Source organism: Batrachochytrium dendrobatidis, assembly GCF_000203795.2.
Source record: "Batrachochytrium dendrobatidis JAM81 unplaced genomic scaffold BATDEscaffold_14, whole genome shotgun sequence".
NCBI classification, from domain to species: Eukaryota; Fungi; Chytridiomycota; class Chytridiomycetes; order Rhizophydiales; genus Batrachochytrium; species Batrachochytrium dendrobatidis.
Window position 1 is genome coordinate 1 of NW_006281112.1, and position 13,792 is coordinate 13,792.

Here is a 13,792-nt window from a genome sequence, read left to right on the forward strand (position 1 = left end):
CGATGGTCGAAATAGCGTGTATAATTCAAGTCGCGATGGAAATATTTTTGGCTGGTAATGTGGACAAGAACACAAGTGTTCACATGGCTGAGCATGTTACATTTGAACAGATTCGATACAGTCTACTTGTCTTGTAATCATTCACAACACCATACGTTGTAATGGATGTTGAAACAATGCGATAGTATGTTTCAATACAAGTGTGCATCGGTTACACAAACACACGACTTACAATTAGTACACAATGCATACTCGGCTACAATCGGAACGCGATACAAAGTTGGACCAATGAATATGTTTATTGTTCACAGTGTGTATGAGTAAGCTCAAGCCACCAAGTGTATTAGTCAGACACAACTAATACACAATCGTATGCTAATCGTGCATCGAGTATTGTCTATAAATAGCAGTGTAGTTTACACCTGGCTCGACTCATCAACAACAATCTTTATACGTTTAAACGATTAAAATGCAGTTCACTAGTGCAGTCATTGTAGCAACATCAGCCATTGTGGCAGTCAATGCCGCTGCAGTTCCAGCATCGGACAGTGCAGGTTTACAGAAACGATCAGCAGATACGGTAGCATCGCCTATGGTTGATGGTTCCGATTTAAACAAACGATCATTCGAATCCAATTTTGATGCACCACATCTTGAACGTCGATCTTATGGCTTTGGAGGTTTTGGAGCAACTCATTTCTGGCCTTCATGGACTTCAAGCATGTGGCCTTCGTGGAGATCCAGTTCCTGGAGTTCCTGGAACTATTAAACTATTAAACTAACTAAATCCAGACATCATGACTGGACAATCACAATTTAGAATAAACTAATAAACTAATGCATTACACTTATGGTCGTATTCGCGTAAAATGGAACACTAAATAACGGTGTTGGTGTATCAAAGCCGGTTTTGTTTGATGGGTGTCATCAGATTGACTGGACAATACTGTGTTTTGAACTCTTGAAGTTTACTGGTTTTGTGTTCATTTTGTACCAAACATTGATCGAATGTTCGCATCACATTCCTGTTCCAATACATGCCACATCGTTGAGCTTGTCCGATATGCAACTATACTTTGTATCAAAACAAATATTACAAGTAAACATTCAGCAGCTGGTATGAAAACAATGGTTGCGTTTTTGAAATGTGCGATCGTTGTTTTTTGAACTAGAGTATCTGATGTACGAGTTTTTACAATACATCATAACTTGTTCAATGGTATGGTCGTCCAGATATGTGTTGGTTGTGTATAAACCCGATGTATGCAATACCACAATGACTGGATGTGGATTGTGTAGTATGATCCGTTGGTCTGTGATCAACAAGACATTGAAAATACTATTGAATGAAAGACACCAGACAAGCAAAACTGGCATTTGGATTAGTTGTAATGGGAGTGACTGGAGTGACTGGATTAATAAATAATACAGTGCAAGATGGTTGATTCAAGTTGATGTGTAACGTATTTATAGTAAAAGATGAGCATGTCACTATCAATTGATGGTTGTTTTGAAATAACATCTGAAATAAAGGTAATCATGGTATTGATTGACATTGTTGACATTGATGGCATATAATCAGGTTAATGGACCGTTTTGGGTCAGTGTGTGTAGAATACCAGATGACTGTTGTTTAGCAGTTATTTGACACACATCATAATTAGCATATTGTACGTTTTGTTTTTTGGATGGATTCGCATCAATATTGAACATATTGTAAAGATGATGACGCAGTTATGAGAGTAACAATCCATTGAACGAGTCAAGAAATGAGCAATCTCGATCCATTTTGACTGTTCAAAATATCGTGCAGTAGTAAACTCAAACTATCAGCATCCAGATGAATGTTGTGTACGCTTGACTACAACATGCTATTATACACGAATCTGATTGTATATAAAGTCTTGAATCGTTCATGTTTGATGGTGATGCAAACTTGCAACCACAATATAAACCTGCACTTCAAACACATTCAAGTATCAAAAGAATACTGTGAATTCAGTGGTAAGAATCACACAAGCAACAAACAACCGCACAAGAATGCAGTTGAAGTTTAAGCGAATGTCTTGAATACATGAATATACTGATGATGGTTACTGACAGTTTTATTTTTATGCATTTCCAGTTTATTTTCATCCTTACTGACGGCTGTGAATGATTCAATGTTGCTCAGTAAATCGATATTCATTATTCCGTGAAACTGACAGTTTTATACACTGAAATACAAGTATTCCATTTACGTGAATATTGCAATCAAGTCATTCGATAATAGTTTAACAGCAAGTCAAGTGATTGTTAGTCCAAGTCCGACTAAACAGCATTTCAGACCATCAGAGTGGCTTATCAGGGCTGATGCATTACTAAGCCAAACACCCTTTCTCATTATAACAATATCAGCCAGCTGGATTCTATTGCAAGCAATTGATATCATAACTATCAAAATCCTACAAGCTTGCCAAATATACTCACCAGTCTGGTATTCAACTGTATGCCTGCTGCTCCAAGTCTAGACTGGACTGTGCTTTTGTGTCCGTCCGTCTATAGTAAGCTTGACTACATAATGAGCTTGCTGAGTATAACAGAAGGGAATCCTTATATTTGTCCAGAGCAGCATTGTGCTGCAACTATTTATGCTTTACCAATAAGCTGAACAAGACTAGTCTTGCTTTGTCCTATCAGCACTGACACTGGATTGAGTGAATGGTATTGACTGTCCAGTCCAGCCATCTTATTGCTTAAGTTGGATGATTGCAGCTACCGTTCGTACTGAACCCATTGCATGTTTTATTTATGGTGGATGAATCCATCAGTCGGAATGGTTTTGTCCTGTTGCATTGCTAGTGTATATTCGTTGCTTGTCAATAAAAGCTAACTCAATCTCAATATCTTTCCATGTAATCCACAGTCGCATTTCCCTGCTCATTGATTCTGCAATCCATTCTCTTCTTTGGCTCATTGCGTTTATGGCCATCAGCATTCACCACTCCTGCTCAAATATCATGGATACTTACCACCACGTCTTCTGTATTCATGACTGTTTCATCTCTGCCGTTTCTTTACGATTATTTCACCCATGATTCAGATCTATCCATGATGCCACTTTTGAATGATCCTGCTGCTGTCGTTTGTTCGTACGTCCAACTATTGCAATGTCTGTTTATGTTGAAACAATGTTTGGTTTCATTTGCTAATTTACACTTGGGGTTCAACCCATCATTGCTATTCCAGCATGTTTTTTATTTCGTATCTAGTGTGCGATTTGATATTCGGATGGTGGTACTACAAGGAACAAATAGATTTGATTACTGGATGGTAGGCATTATTTAGTATCCGATTACTTGTATCAGCAGTCGGATATGGCTAATCTTTACCAACATTTCAATTCAGGCTCCATCATCTTATATATCCAGTTGTCATCATTGCATCTATTGTGCTGCAGTTTCCAGGTGCATTTTTAATCGCTGCATTTATGGAACTTCCCACTATTGTACTTGCTCTAGGTCACATGAAGCGATCATTTAGAAGTGAATACCTGTTTGGATTTCTGTTTTTCTTGACCAGGATAGGTAACACTTTCAAGTATTTTTGAGCAACTATTGTGGTTTAAACTGAACTAATACAAATACCTATATATACTAGTATTTCATTTATATTTTGCGTGGCGTGCATATGTCGTGTGGTACCAATACCTTTATGTGATGATCCTAGCATTAGGAACTTTTCCACTGCATATTCACTGGTTTGGTCGATGGGTAAAGCGGCAGATTCGTATTCTTAGAAAAAGAAAACATTTGGCTGAACAGCTAGTTCAAACAGAATCATCCATGCAAGACGATGGTCTAATCAATGATGATGAAATTGAAAGTAATTCAGGAAGAGAATACGGTTGCACTACCAGCATAGAAATTAACAATCCTATAGAAAACACAGGATTGGAAAGAAAGCCAGCTGGGTTCCCCATTTGGTCAAGTTTACGAAAGGATTCAATTGTGGCGAATGGTAGCATTGAATCAAGTAGACGTACTAGAGTGCATCATATGCGATCTGCTAGCGCGACTGTAGGCGGAGAAATTCGGTCACAGCTACCAGTATCTCTACCTACATCCTCGACACTTGAAGCATCCTATGTGACAGATCCACGTCGGTCAAAAGTCACCGAGGCTCCACGCTCCATTCCAACTATGCCTTGCACCGCGACACCACATTTTACTTCACGGCAGCCAGCAAATGAAAGTACTGAAACAGATCATCTATTAGGACTACATCCTCGGACAATTCCATATGATCGAGCAAGCGTTATTCTTGTTCCTGAATATCGTGATACTGCTTCGTCAAGGTCACTGAGTGCAGCCGTCACGCGCATGAGATCAAGAGGAAGCACTGTTAGTTTTGGGGACAGTGGTCATGATAATAGGAGCAGTGTTCCGGGGTATGGATCCAGCTTTTTTCTTCCTGTGCCAAGTTTTCATGAACACAGTGGGTGGAATAGACATTGGCTGTCGTTTCCTGTAACTGAACCAACTCGAGACGGAGTTGATCCTGTTGATGTATTTGAAGAAAATGATGAGCTTTTGAACAATGGAATAGATGAGAGGATGGTTGTGGAAGATACTATGGATGACTGTGTCGGTGATACAGCTAATAATGGATAAATTTTACAGTTTTGGTGTATTTGTTATTAATCTACTGAATGTAAATGAACAGGTTATATTGCTATTCAGGTATATGAGTGTGCACAGTTTACCCAATTATTGGCTATAATTGATCATCCATTTGTTTTATTATTATTTTGGCAATTTCAAATACACTGTATGATGGCGGTGATATCATTGGACAATGTCTGCTCATGATAAATATGTGCTTGATGATTTTATCGATTTTTTTACTGTGACTAAAACTAAAATTGAATCTATTTTTATTGTTTAAACGCAACATTGTATTGGATGTACTTTTCCATCCGATCTGTGTATACTAGATTTCTTCGATTCGAATAAGCTTTCTTGAGTTTTGCATACAGAATCATGTTTATCACTGTTTTCAATCAGCGTGGGTGGTAATTCTAATGCTGCTCGACTTTCCAACTGTACTTTTTTCTCTAATTTATATTGAGCCCATTCTTGTTGCTGTATCTGCATATCTGTCTTGATCCGCGCATTGATTGACCGGATATTGGAGAAAATAGCTACGCACAACCATTCAATAGATTTGTCTACATTTGGCTTGTCTGTCCACAACTGATCAGGTGTAGTACCAGGTGTATAAAGTGAGCATGCTCTGATTGAAACCAAATCATTATCAATTGGTATTCCAGCCATTTGCAAATGATTATGCAACTTTTCGAGTGTGATACAATCTGTCGAATGTTGGTTTGTGATTAATCTAAGCACAATGGCATACGGTCCAAGTTTAATATGACTGGTTTATTTTTGTTCACATTTGTTGAAAACCAACATGGTTTTACTTACATTAATAAAGGCTTTCCTTGCATTTTAGGAAACGAGTAAATATCCTTCAGTGCCTGGACAGACTCGCCTAAACGTGTCAGATCCAATCCATCAATTACATACACATATCCATGAGCTTCAGCCAGATAGTTTTTCCAAATTGCTCGAATGGACTCGAGTCCGCCTAAATCGTATAAATTCATACGAATTGTCTTTTTTTTGGTACAACAAAAGGGTATGGGATTGATGAAACCAAGGCAAGCTGGTTGTTTAGTAGATGGTTGTAGTTGAACACAAGTTGTTATTTGCGTTGTCGAAAATCCCCAACCTGTCGGTGGTGGTTTGCTTATATCTATTATACATTACAGTAGTGTGTCGAAGAATTAGAATTTTGATGGTTAGTTACAATAGTAATCCAAGTGAATTCAAATGCAATTTTGTATAGATAATGCATTCACAAGTGGAATATTACCTCCTTTCAAACGATATATTAATGAGGATTTTCCAGCACCATCAATACCAAACACAGGAATAGTTAGACTGCATGGCGAGCAATACATTGACAGTATTCAAGTGTTCGCGTTCTAGTTCAAGAAAATAATAATTGCACGCTTCAGGAATGCAGCTGTTGTTCTCATGCTGGTCGCCAGAAAACAAGTGAATTAAAGCATTTAAACAGCATAATATTACTCAGAAAACTGTCATCAATCATTTCATGACCGACTGGTTATTATTCACTGACATGTTCGGTGTTTTTGACGTGAATATAGCGATGAGCTGAGCAAACTTTAAAAGCTAAAATGCAATTCTTGACTTTCTAACCAGATCAACAACTTGTTGGTATCATGTTTGTATTTCGATGGTATAGCAAGCATTTGAAACAACGACCAATGCTTACACAGGCATTGACTACTGGTATTCAACTTGTATTGTCTTGCATTTGATACTACTTTCATGTAGCTTACATTGAACTGGGATGGTATTCAGGAGTACTTTTTGGAACAGGAGATGTGATAGCGCAGGTTGGAGTAGAACAGACTCCACTCGAGTTGGTTGATTTGCTCCGTGTCGCTCGCCAAACAGCGTTTGGAACAACCATTTGTGGTCCAGCCATGGTTAAATGGTATGGCTTACTCAACCGTCGCATTCGTCTCGTTAACCCCTTCCAAGCTCTTCTGGCCAGAGTCTCTCTGGACCAACTGCTTTTTGCTCCGACATTTATCGGTATCTTTTTTGCTGCAACTGGAATCATGGAAAATCGTACCATGGATGAGATCAAAGCCAAGCTGGTCAAGGGATATCCAGATGCGCTTATAGGAAACTATCAGCTGTGGCCTGCTGTCCAGTTGATCAACTTTTATGTTGTTCCTGTCCATCATCAGGCACTGTTTGTCAATGTCATTGCATTGGGATGGAATACTTATTTGTCAGTACTAAATCGACGTAGTGGACTAAGTGCTGAGAATATTGTGGTTATCCCAAAATAGTCGCTCATCTGCATTGCTTTGTATATAAACTTGTACTTGAATTTAAGCTGCTTGATTTACCTTTTTTGTTGGACTGAGCATGAGCGTGAAGAATGGGTTTGCAACTCACCAGAACATCTTCATGCAACTGAAACTATCTAGTTTGACAGGGTCAAGCAATATGCTTATGGCAAGACTGCTCACTTTCAAGTTTTTTCCAAGTGCCATTAAAGCCATTCAGATAAAAATAGATTAGATTTGACACGGATTGCAGACAAATAGCTCGAATTACCGATTGTTAAAAAGGAACCGCAAAGGACAATGAATCAGAGTTGAACCCAATTCACTAAACTACAAGTGTTGAGCATATACACATACTATTGGATCTTTACAGCTTTCAAAAATGTGTACCAAGTTTCCTGACAAGCATTCAGATGACATACTCGGTGTATATTGATACGAGATATATCGGTCATGTCTGTATTCGGTTTATTAATGTCAATACTCAATGTAATGATTTAGATTCAGCACTGGACAAAGTCATGCGTTTGCACTCATGCATTCATTCTCAAGTATATCACATCCAAATAGCTGAATGTTGCCATTTAAAAAAAGTCCTTCACATAGACAGTTGTTCGAACGGCGTTGGAAAATCCTTCGTTGTATTTGTAAGCTAGCCTCACCAGTGATTCTGGTGCTTTGTTTTCTACAGTCAGAAACTGGTCAGTACAGAGTCATGTAAATCAATTTTCAGATTAAAATACACAGCATACTACCTTTATCAGACATGGCGAGGACTGTGGGTACTTTGGTATCGACCAGTCGACCAAAAAAGTCACGTACAGGCTAATCATAGTCAAAAGCAATGGCACAATCAATAAGCAACCAGAATTGTCATTCAAAAGTAGATAACCAAACGGTCAAACCCTAAAACGTACCTGTTCTTCAATAGGAACCATTACTTGTCTAGATACAATCGCTTTCTTTAATGTTTCGGCTAATACTGTGGATTTATCTTCTGGATTCAATACACGGCTAGATGTGGTAGCGTTTCGTTTTGCCATCTCATTCTGCATCGCCAAATCTTTTTTTCTAACAATGTTGCGTTCAATCTAAATATGCAAATCATAAGCCATGTCAATTTCCAGTCGTTCATGATCTGCATTTGAACCAGATGTACAACAATAAAGCATGATTGTAAGAAATTAATACGTACTTCGTGAGATATAAGCTGCTTGATTGTTTGTGATGGCTCATTTATGGGTTGTCGCGTCTGATCCAGTATCAGTATATCATGAATAGGTCTGATCTCATTTATGTTGTCACATCACGGCATAAGATATAGTTAAAACCTCAAACAGCAGCATTGTCATATTTAAACATTGAGGAGTTGAACAATTTTAAAAACTTACGGATCAAATTCAAGTAATGTATGACCCGTGGGCCTAACTTTGGGTATCATTCGGATTCCAAAGGTCGACATGATAGATACCAATCGATCAAGCGTGGCTTGTTCTGTCGGACTCAGTGACTGGATGTTTGCCTAGAATACATTTGCATATCCAATATGTACGCATATAGATCAGTATAAATCAGTCAAGCAAGCTGCAGCCATATGCACGTTGGTATAATCAGATACTTACTGGTCGAAGCTCTGGTGACAAAATTGCAACCAAAAACGGTACCAATTCAAGTCTAACAGTTGATATCTGTCTCCACTCTCCACATTTGGCAGCCGTAATAAACGTCTGCATGATACCTTCCGTTTCCCTTTTGGCAACAAATGCGGCATAATCTGCTCGAGGAAATTCCATCTTCATGTGTCGTCCTTGAGCATTGGCAAAAAGGCGATAGAAATTAACCAACATATAGGGCTGATAAGGCATAAGTTCAAACTGTTGATTGCGAGTGATACGAGACTCGAGTTGATCGAATATGTTGGTAGTGTCAGAAATATCATCCGAGTGTAATTGTTTTTGAGATGTAGACCGCATCGTCTCAAATCTAGATGTCTGGGGGTAAAATTCAAAGCAGCCTTGAAGTGGCTCAGTAATAATAATTTAAAGCATCGATAAAATGAAATTTTGGTCTGAAAAGTATATACATGGCAATAAAGTTACCTTGCATGATCTTGTCATATTCTCCTGCATGCTGAAGAGTAGAAACAATGCGGTCGATATACACGTCTGTTTGAACTATAATGATGCAAAGTATAACCAAATATTAGAAATGAAACTACCAATCTCCACAAATGCTATTTTTAAAATGCATACGCAGTACTTACCCTGTTTCGGTGCTCTGTTTGCGTCAATCTCGTCTCTGGTCATATATCCGACTCTTTTGGCTTCTTTCACACTAGGCATACTAAACAGCATCTGCCACACTTTAAATAATCCTCTTGAAAAATCCTTGTGTCCAATATCTATTCCCAACAGCATTTCCTTTGTCAAATGGTCCGCTTTGCTACTCAAAAACTGAAGCGTATGTATTGCAGATCGCATATCGCCTTGAGTCATTTCACACAACGCCATCATGGTGCGAAGATCAGCATGTAGTCCCTCCCATCGACATATCTCGTAGAGACGCTTTGCTAAAGCTTGAAATGGAGGTGGACGAAACGTGAAAACTTGTGCAACTTGGCGAAGGGGTCGAAGAACTTGAGCGTATTGGTCATTGCAAATACATATTATGGGACGTCTAAGTTGGCGTTGTACCTTTTTTTTGAGCTTTGTTACTTTTTTGGATGATTTGAAGTCAGAGTCTTCTGCACTATCTTTGGTTTCGGTCAATTTGATCAGCATTTTGATAAAAGCCTGGTTTGCATTGTAAATGAATATAAATAAAAACTAGCCGATATAATAGTGTACAACACAATACAAAAACAGGAATATTGAAATAGTCTTACCTGATCACCGCCGCCTGCATTAACACCATCAATTTCATCTATAATCACCAGATTAGGCTTTTTGTTGCCCATAACAGCTTGGGATTCCACCGCACTTATAATTTTGTCCTTGAGCACCGCTGTAGTGCGATCATCACTATTCCAATATTTATGGCAGTATCACCTCGTTGTAAATAGCTGACCGAAATCGCTTAATCATGTATATTTCTATAATAAGTCGAGCAAAACGTACCTGGCATTGATTTCTACAACATTGTATCCGGCATGATGTGCAACAACATGAGCAAGAGTGGTTTTGCCTAAACCAGGTGGACCACACAAAAATAAAATACGGCGATCTGGTCGTTGAAGTTTATCCACTGGCTGTAAAACGCCAATATGACAAAACAATAAAGGATAGTTGTATAAGTGATAGTGTCATTTTGCTTGTATAAAAACTTGAATGCATATCTTACAACACTTGCCTTGTGCTGGTCAAATAGCGACTTTTTTCGAAACTGAGATTGATTCATGGTGGCCAATGTTCGTTTCACGGGCTTTCCAAACACGCAATAGTCCCATTGCTTTACCCAAGTAAGCACTTGTCGATTTAGTTGCTAAAAAACTCAAGTTTAGTTTTGACTTGATTATTCAAAATATATCAATTACAAACAAAACTCACCTCATCTCCAACCATGTCAACATACATTTTGGGTCGATACTTATCAACCCACAAAGCCTCGGCCGTGCCTTTCTTTTCAAGTTTAATGAGTGTGGAGGATTGATTAAAAGCCATATTGCGGCTAGCGTGTTCATCAGCCAGCATCTTGTCCATTTGCAGCTGTGTGCGAATTCCTTGGACTTGCTCCATTAACCTATGAATTGGTGTAGACAGGTACTCTTTATGTATCACCTCTTCTCTTAAATTAGTGTTTAGTTTTGTGGATGAGGTAGAGGGATTATTAGCTAGATCAGCTGTAATGGATCGTTTACTAGAGTGTCCATTTTTCAGTTGTTTTGGAAAATAAAATCGTGTTCCAGATGAAGTCACTGCAGTTACAAATGACCGATCAGTGGGTGCATGCTTATACAACAGACTATCGCGATTAGACGGCGTATTTTTTTCTGTAGCATCGGTAATGCTAGAAGATAGGGTTTTTGCAGCAATCTGAGCCATAACTGACTGAGCTGCACTTCGCAATGACTCATCCAGTTGGGTCGCTTTATCTCTCCGATCTTGTGGCGGTATGTGTTTTGAGGAAGATGCGGGAGTATTGTTTTTTGTTGGTGTAATTGCAGAAGCAGTTTTACTATTTTGCATCATCGCGAATACAGGATCCATTCTAATTGCGGCCATGTTAACAGGGGTGGATGAGTCTGCAGTTACATTAAGAATATCACTGGTTCTAAACATGGACAATGCATTGTGATGATTCTGAGGTGCTGATAAAGTGGGTTGCTCAGCACCTTTTTTAAGCTCAAGTGAAGACGCGGTGGAATTGAACGATTCGGCGGTTGCATTTGTGTGAGAAAAAACACTGTAGTTGTACTCCAGCTGTCGAGTACGCTGAGGGGAAGACAATGATTGTCCAAACGAATCGTATTCATTTATTCCATCCTCATCGCCACTATCAAACAACAGTCCTGTTCGAGATCGTTTGAGTCCAGCAATCTGGTGAATCTCTGGTTCGTTAGATGAGGAATGAGGAATACTCTCGTCTGAAACAAAAATGCGATTCAATATACTGTCAACTCGAGTAGAAGGCTCTTGATTCATTTCCTGATGTATTTTCGAATGCTGTTGAGCATGTTGAAGCAGCAAGTCGTTTTCTGTATCCTCATTGTTGTCATCTGTATCAGAAAACATGAGTGACAGTTTTGCTTCTTGGGTAGCAATGGAAGTATGATCTCTATCAAAAGGGGATGTAATAGAAGATTGTGATGGTAGATCCATAATGTCATCTAGTTTCAATCGAGTCTCGACTGCCTGTGAGCTGTCAAGAGCAGATGCAGTGCCAAAAGTAAACTGGACATCATCTTCAATTGAATTGTGGAATAAATCGCCAAGTTTAGGTTTTTTGGTTCGAACTATATCAAGATTACTAGGAACTGGCATAGGCTGGTCCGTACAAAAGGAAGGCGAGGTGAATGCTGGTGGAGAAGAGTAAAATGTGTGATGACTGCGGTGTTCTACTCGGTGACGATCTGAAGCACAATAATGGATATAGCAAGATTAAGTATGATTTTTTTGCTGATAATCTATCATTTGAACTCTTACCATGAGTTTTAGTCTGAATGTTGGCAACTCTTTGTGAAGGGTCGCCCGTGTGATCGCTGGATACGTCCAGACCATCATCGCAGTCAAAAAAAAGTCCGGTCACTCCCGATCCTCGATGTGGATTGCTTTGAAACAACTCTATCATTCATGCACAACAGTAATAAATCCAGATTATTACAACGGTGATACGAATCAAACTACAAACACAGTGATAGTCATGATACCATTAATACCGCTGTGTTGAGTAGAAATAAAAGGGTCAGTGAATTCAAGTGCTCCAAGACAGTCACTAGTATCTCCTAATTGCAATGCTTCATTTTCTTCAGCATACATAGCTTCCCAAGCATCGATATTGCGACTGATGGTGGAATCATCACTTGCTTCCATTAATAATATGCTGGAAACTCGAATGATTCGCGCTGAGCAAAGATCGGACATTGTCACATGACTTTGATTTCAGTCACGTGAAAATATCACTTTTGACATCAACTCGTTGAAATCGCACCCAAAAGCATTCCAACCATGCAGCCATTTCATCAAGATCCAACCGTCCGTGTGCATGATTGGGTATGGGACACCGATGATACTGACGATTCAACCGACACCAATCATGTACTTCTAGTTTCCAAAAACCCTGATGCCAACCATACTACAACTCCTGTGGAAATAGACTTGAGCTGCAATACAGACAATTATGACTACGATAGCAGCGAGACTAGTCCATTTGATTATTTTACCAGTTACGACGATCAGACAGTACTGGAGCTTAATATTCCAGAAATAACTGCCAACAATGACGAAGAGCTGGCTCGTAAATTACAAACAGAATTTGATGAGGAGCTTATGCATGCTGAGCTCATTGCTGGTCCTTCTATACATGTTAGTACTATAGATACAGATAGAGAGTTGGCTATGAAGCTGTTCAAGGAGCTCAATGGTCCTCAACGCTTTGAAAACAGCGATGAATTCATTGAAAAAAGAAAACAAGAAAAGGCAGATGAGCAGCTTGCTCGTATGCTAATGGAACAGGAACGAAATGAAATGCCATCTCGACTAGACTCTCGAGCATCTGCCAAAATTCAATCTCGACTCTCAACATTACCATCAACATTTTTGCATCCTTCAACTTTGGTCAAAAATGAACTCAACCCATCCATCAAGACTGACTATGAATCCAATTTACCTGATGCATATACGTTGGACGAATCACATCATTTAGAATGGAGCAAGTATCGTGCTCACCAAAAAGCTCTGGGTAATTTTGACGATAGAAACAACGATCCTTTTAAATTTACCTTTCCGGTGCACTCGTTGAATAATGGCAACAGTTTTGCTAAAAACTCGGCCTTTAATCGCTTTGCATCCAAATCCTCTCGGGAAACTGATGGGGCTTTTTCGACTGCAAATACCGGACTGGAATATAATGAACCGATTGTCGTTTATGATTCTCAAGAAAGCGAGTCTAGTGATACTGGAATGAACAATCAAATATTGAAAGAGTCTCCACTTACCACTGCCAAAACTCGAGAGAATCTTCGGAAACTACTTGAAAATGTTCAACATACTACCGACGTAACTCCAGTCCATCAGCGCATGGCCACTCCTGAAAACCTTCAGATTAAATTATTAGAGCATCAAAAGCTTGGCAAGTTTTTGATATTTTAAAAAGGTTGAAGCAGAAACTAGATTAATTGATACGTTTGTTTAATTCTAGGATTAG

The 13,792-nt window shown here is 39.0% G+C and overlaps 6 protein-coding genes across 6 annotated transcripts; 4 read left to right on the top strand and 2 right to left on the bottom strand.

The window, feature by feature from the left end:
* Positions 1-469: 469 nt before the first annotated feature.
* BATDEDRAFT_91797 (uncharacterized protein) lies at positions 470-769 on the top strand (the record flags this gene model as incomplete). The annotated part of the gene is made up of 1 exon (XM_006681961.1): positions 470-769. The coding sequence occupies one exon, from the start codon at positions 470-472 to the stop codon at positions 767-769; it is 300 nt and encodes a 99-aa protein (XP_006682024.1).
* A 2,261-nt stretch (positions 770-3,030) lies between these two features.
* Positions 3,031-4,652, top strand: BATDEDRAFT_27547 (uncharacterized protein; the record flags this gene model as incomplete). Its single annotated transcript, XM_006681837.1, has 4 exons — positions 3,031-3,131; positions 3,229-3,312; positions 3,388-3,566; positions 3,640-4,652. The coding sequence occupies 4 exons, from the start codon at positions 3,031-3,033 to the stop codon at positions 4,650-4,652; spliced, it is 1,377 nt and encodes a 458-aa protein (XP_006681900.1).
* Positions 4,653-5,461: 809 nt separating this feature from the next.
* BATDEDRAFT_14175 (uncharacterized protein) lies at positions 5,462-6,004 on the bottom strand (the record flags this gene model as incomplete). The annotated part of the gene is made up of 2 exons (XM_006681819.1): positions 5,462-5,706; positions 5,917-6,004. 2 exons carry the CDS (start codon positions 6,002-6,004, stop codon positions 5,462-5,464), a joined length of 333 nt encoding a protein of 110 aa, XP_006681882.1.
* Positions 6,005-6,289: 285 nt separating this feature from the next.
* Positions 6,290-6,931, top strand: BATDEDRAFT_14086 (uncharacterized protein; the record flags this gene model as incomplete). Its single annotated transcript, XM_006681808.1, has 2 exons — positions 6,290-6,359; positions 6,432-6,931. 2 exons carry the CDS (start codon positions 6,290-6,292, stop codon positions 6,929-6,931), a joined length of 570 nt encoding a protein of 189 aa, XP_006681871.1.
* A 584-nt stretch (positions 6,932-7,515) lies between these two features.
* Positions 7,516-12,217, bottom strand: BATDEDRAFT_27550 (uncharacterized protein; the record flags this gene model as incomplete). Its single annotated transcript, XM_006681838.1, has 13 exons — positions 7,516-7,616; positions 7,687-7,756; positions 7,849-8,022; positions 8,127-8,214; positions 8,323-8,453; positions 8,554-8,945; positions 9,031-9,105; positions 9,195-9,723; positions 9,816-9,951; positions 10,048-10,178; positions 10,271-10,411; positions 10,477-11,999; positions 12,073-12,217. 13 exons carry the CDS (start codon positions 12,215-12,217, stop codon positions 7,516-7,518), a joined length of 3,636 nt encoding a protein of 1,211 aa, XP_006681901.1.
* A 377-nt stretch (positions 12,218-12,594) lies between these two features.
* Positions 12,595-13,737, top strand: BATDEDRAFT_91623 (uncharacterized protein; the record flags this gene model as incomplete). The annotated part of the gene is made up of 1 exon (XM_006681962.1): positions 12,595-13,737. The coding sequence occupies one exon, from the start codon at positions 12,595-12,597 to the stop codon at positions 13,735-13,737; it is 1,143 nt and encodes a 380-aa protein (XP_006682025.1).
* Between the last annotated feature and the right edge of the window lie 55 nt (positions 13,738-13,792).